The 3,212-nt window shown below is 40.4% G+C and overlaps 1 protein-coding gene across 1 annotated transcript; it reads left to right on the top strand.

Annotated features, from left to right (window-relative positions):
* On the top strand, nt 1-1,723 carry LOC114755849 (probable acyl-activating enzyme 6). Its single transcript, XM_028944733.1, has one exon. The coding sequence runs from the start codon at nt 1-3 to the stop codon at nt 1,645-1,647; it is 1,647 nt and encodes a 548-aa protein (XP_028800566.1). The 3' UTR covers nt 1,648-1,723.
* The last annotated feature ends 1,489 nt before the right edge of the window (nt 1,724-3,212 follow it).

Here is a 3,212-nt window from a genome sequence, read left to right as displayed (position 1 = left end):
ATGGAAGAGCTCAAGCCAGGCCCTGCAAACTCTTCTCCTCTCACTCCGTTAGGCTTCCTCGATAGAGCTGCCACCGCCTACGGCGACTATACTTCCATCATCTATAACAACACCACCTTCACTTGGTCCCAAACCCACCGTCGCTGTCTCCAACTAGCTTCCTCCCTTTCATCCATCGGAATTCGCAGTGGCCAAGTTGTCTCCGTCGTGGCACCCAACATCCCCGCCATGTACGAGGTCCACTTTGCAGTTCCCTTCGCCGGCGCTGTCCTCAACAACATCAACACCCGCCTTGACGCTCGCACTATCTCCGTCATCCTCCGCCATGGTGAATCCAAGCTCGTGTTCGTTGATTGTGCCTCACGCTCTCTGGTCCTCGGTGCCATCTCCTTGTTGCCTCCAGAAACTCAACGGCCTATACTCATCCTCATCACCGACGACTCAGTTGAGCCCACATCATCAGAGGGCTTCTTTGACACATACGAGGGGTTGGTGAGGAAAGGTGATCCGAATTTTCAGTGGATCCGACCCAAAAGTGAATGGGATCCGATGATCTTAAATTACACCTCCGGTACGACATCTTCTCCCAAGGGTGTGGTTCATTGCCACCAAGCGACTTTCGTGATGACCATAGATTCTCTGATCGACTGTGCCATTCCGAGACATCCAGTTTACCTGTGGACGCTGAATCTGTTCCATGCTAACGGGTGGAGCTTCTCGTGGGGGATGGCAGCCGTGGGAGGAACCAATATCTGCCTCCGTAAATTCGATGCCACCACCGTATTTACTCTGATCGAACGCCACGGCGTCACACACATGTGCGGAGCACCGGTGGTGCTCAGCATGCTAACAAACTCTGCAAGACAGAAACCACTGAGAAGCCCTGTTCATGTCTTCACCGGAGGAGCACCGCCACCTGCAGCAGTGCTCCACCGCACGGAAGCGTTAGGATTTGTGGTAACCCACGTATATGGGATGACAGAAACAGGTGGGGTGGCGGCTTCTTGTGCGTGGAAGCCTGAGTGGAACTTGTTGCCGGCGACGGAGAGGGCCCGGCTGAAGGCAAGGCAGGGGGTGAGAACCATCGGGATGACGGAGTTGGACGTGGTGGATCCGGATTCGGGTATAAGCGTGGAGCGAGATGGGTCGACCCTTGGTGAAGTAGTTCTTCGAGGCGGTTGCCTCACGTTGGGCTACTTGAAAGATTCAGATGCCAACTCCAAGTGCTTCAAGAATGGATGGTTCTACACTGGGGACGTGGGAGTGATGCATCCAGATGGGTACTTAGAGATTAAAGATCGATCAAAGGACGTGATCATTAGTGGGGGTGAGAATCTGAGCAGCGTGGAGGTTGAATCGGTGCTGTACAGCCACCCGGCGGTGAGCGAGGCGGCGGCGGTGGCGAGGCCGGATGAGTTCTGGGGAGAAACACCGTGCGCGTTCGTGCGATTGAAGGAGGGATTGGAGAAGACGCCGACGGAGAAGGAGATAATGGAGTATTGCAGAGGGAGGATGCCGCATTTCATGGTGCCCAAAACGGTGGTGTTCAAGGAAGATCTTCCAAAGACTTCGACCGGTAAGATTCAGAAGTTCTTGCTGAGAAAAGAAGCCAATGATATGGGATCGTTGAAACACAGCAGATTGTGATGACCGACGAAGATGATGAGATTGAGGCGAGAAAGAGAAGGATGAAGAAAAGTGTTTGAGCTGAAGGTATGCAGAAAATTTAACGATGACACTGATTGGAAAAATGGAATATATAGATGTATAAGCATGAATTTATATCTTTTTGATTATTTTATCTTCTCAATTTAATCGATTATATATAAAGCATCAATGGTTTGAAAAAGAAAAGTTGTATTATTTTGAAATATAAAAAGTATTCAAAAAAGAAGCAGCTACCTGTTTAAACTGTAAAAACTTCTTTATGTACGTATTTAAGTTATATAATTTTTTTGCCAACTAAATTATATAATAAATGAAGAATAAAATGGTATATTTATAAAAAAAATTCATAATTTAAGTCATAAATAAGATAATAACATTTTTCTCTGACTCATTATGTGGCACTACTCCCTGCATATTTTCCCTCATTAATTGCAAAACCATTCAAACCTTTAAAAAAGGAAACTCAAGAATAATTATACTTTGTTAGTTGAGATGGCAAGTGGTCTTACTCCTATGAGGAGGAGAATACGAGTTCGAATCCGAGGAAGCACATATGCAAGGTTAACTTGAGATTTGTCTCAAGTCTAAAGTAACTTGAGAATGTGTTTTTTAAAATGTGTATATGTATATATAAATATAAAGGTAATAATATTGTCTTGTACAAGGCATTTTTTAAAATGTGTTTTTCATCTCGTTTATTAATCATTTTATAGTTTTGTCGAATATTTTTAAATACCCTGTATTGGAAACAATGATGTTAAAATATTAAGGAAAAATATAAAATAATATGATAATGGGTTTGTTATAATTATCTATACAAAACTATGTTATTTTTCTGATAGTTTAACTACTATTAATTTTTTTACTTGTAAATCAGTAAAAAGTTAAAAGATCGAATGGAATTATATTATTATTGGGGGAGACCACATGGACAATGAGACAGGAAGTAGGAGATTACAATCGATGGCTTCATAATAAGGAGAGGAGTGTCATAAAAACCAAGATGAATATAATCCATATGCATTAGTTTACAAATAATGAATTAGTCAATTCCAATTTAAATAATTACAACTTGAGTACAAGAAAATTAATTTCAGTTATAATTTAAATAATAAGCTAAGAACACCTTAAAGCTCACCTGGTTAAGAAGAAAGGAAGGGGAAGAAGTTTTACAATATAAATTTCAGTTATTTAATTTACGTACTAAGATTCAATTTTCCGGCCGATTTCCAACTTACATAGTATTTATTCCTTCCTATTCTTAATATAACTAAAATCTACTTCAGTAATTTGAATAGATTAAAAGAGTCAGATAAATTAGTTAAGGATAACATATGCGACTTCTCTAAAATATTCTACATAATATTATTAAATTATATATATATATATATATCTACTTATAAGTTAGGTTACTAATTTAGGGAAAAATAACAAATATAAAAGATATTATGAAATAAGATTTTATATTTAGGATCAAATCTAACTCCCAAATTAATTCCTATGTTAGGGATAAGAGGACAGGAGGAGTATTATACTACTTCTTA

Source organism: Neltuma alba, unplaced genomic scaffold, assembly GCF_004799145.2.
Source record: "Neltuma alba isolate B1F8T4 unplaced genomic scaffold, ASM479914v2 tig00001344_pilon, whole genome shotgun sequence".
Classification (NCBI taxonomy): domain Eukaryota; kingdom Viridiplantae; phylum Streptophyta; class Magnoliopsida; order Fabales; family Fabaceae; genus Neltuma; species Neltuma alba.
This window is presented reverse-complemented; position numbering and strand designations above follow the sequence as displayed.

Excerpts from the sequence above, each read along its gene's own strand:
- LOC114755849 (XM_028944733.1), top strand. The coding sequence starts at position 1 with ATGGAAGAGCTCAAGCCAGGCCCTGCAAACTCTTCTCCTCTCACTCCG.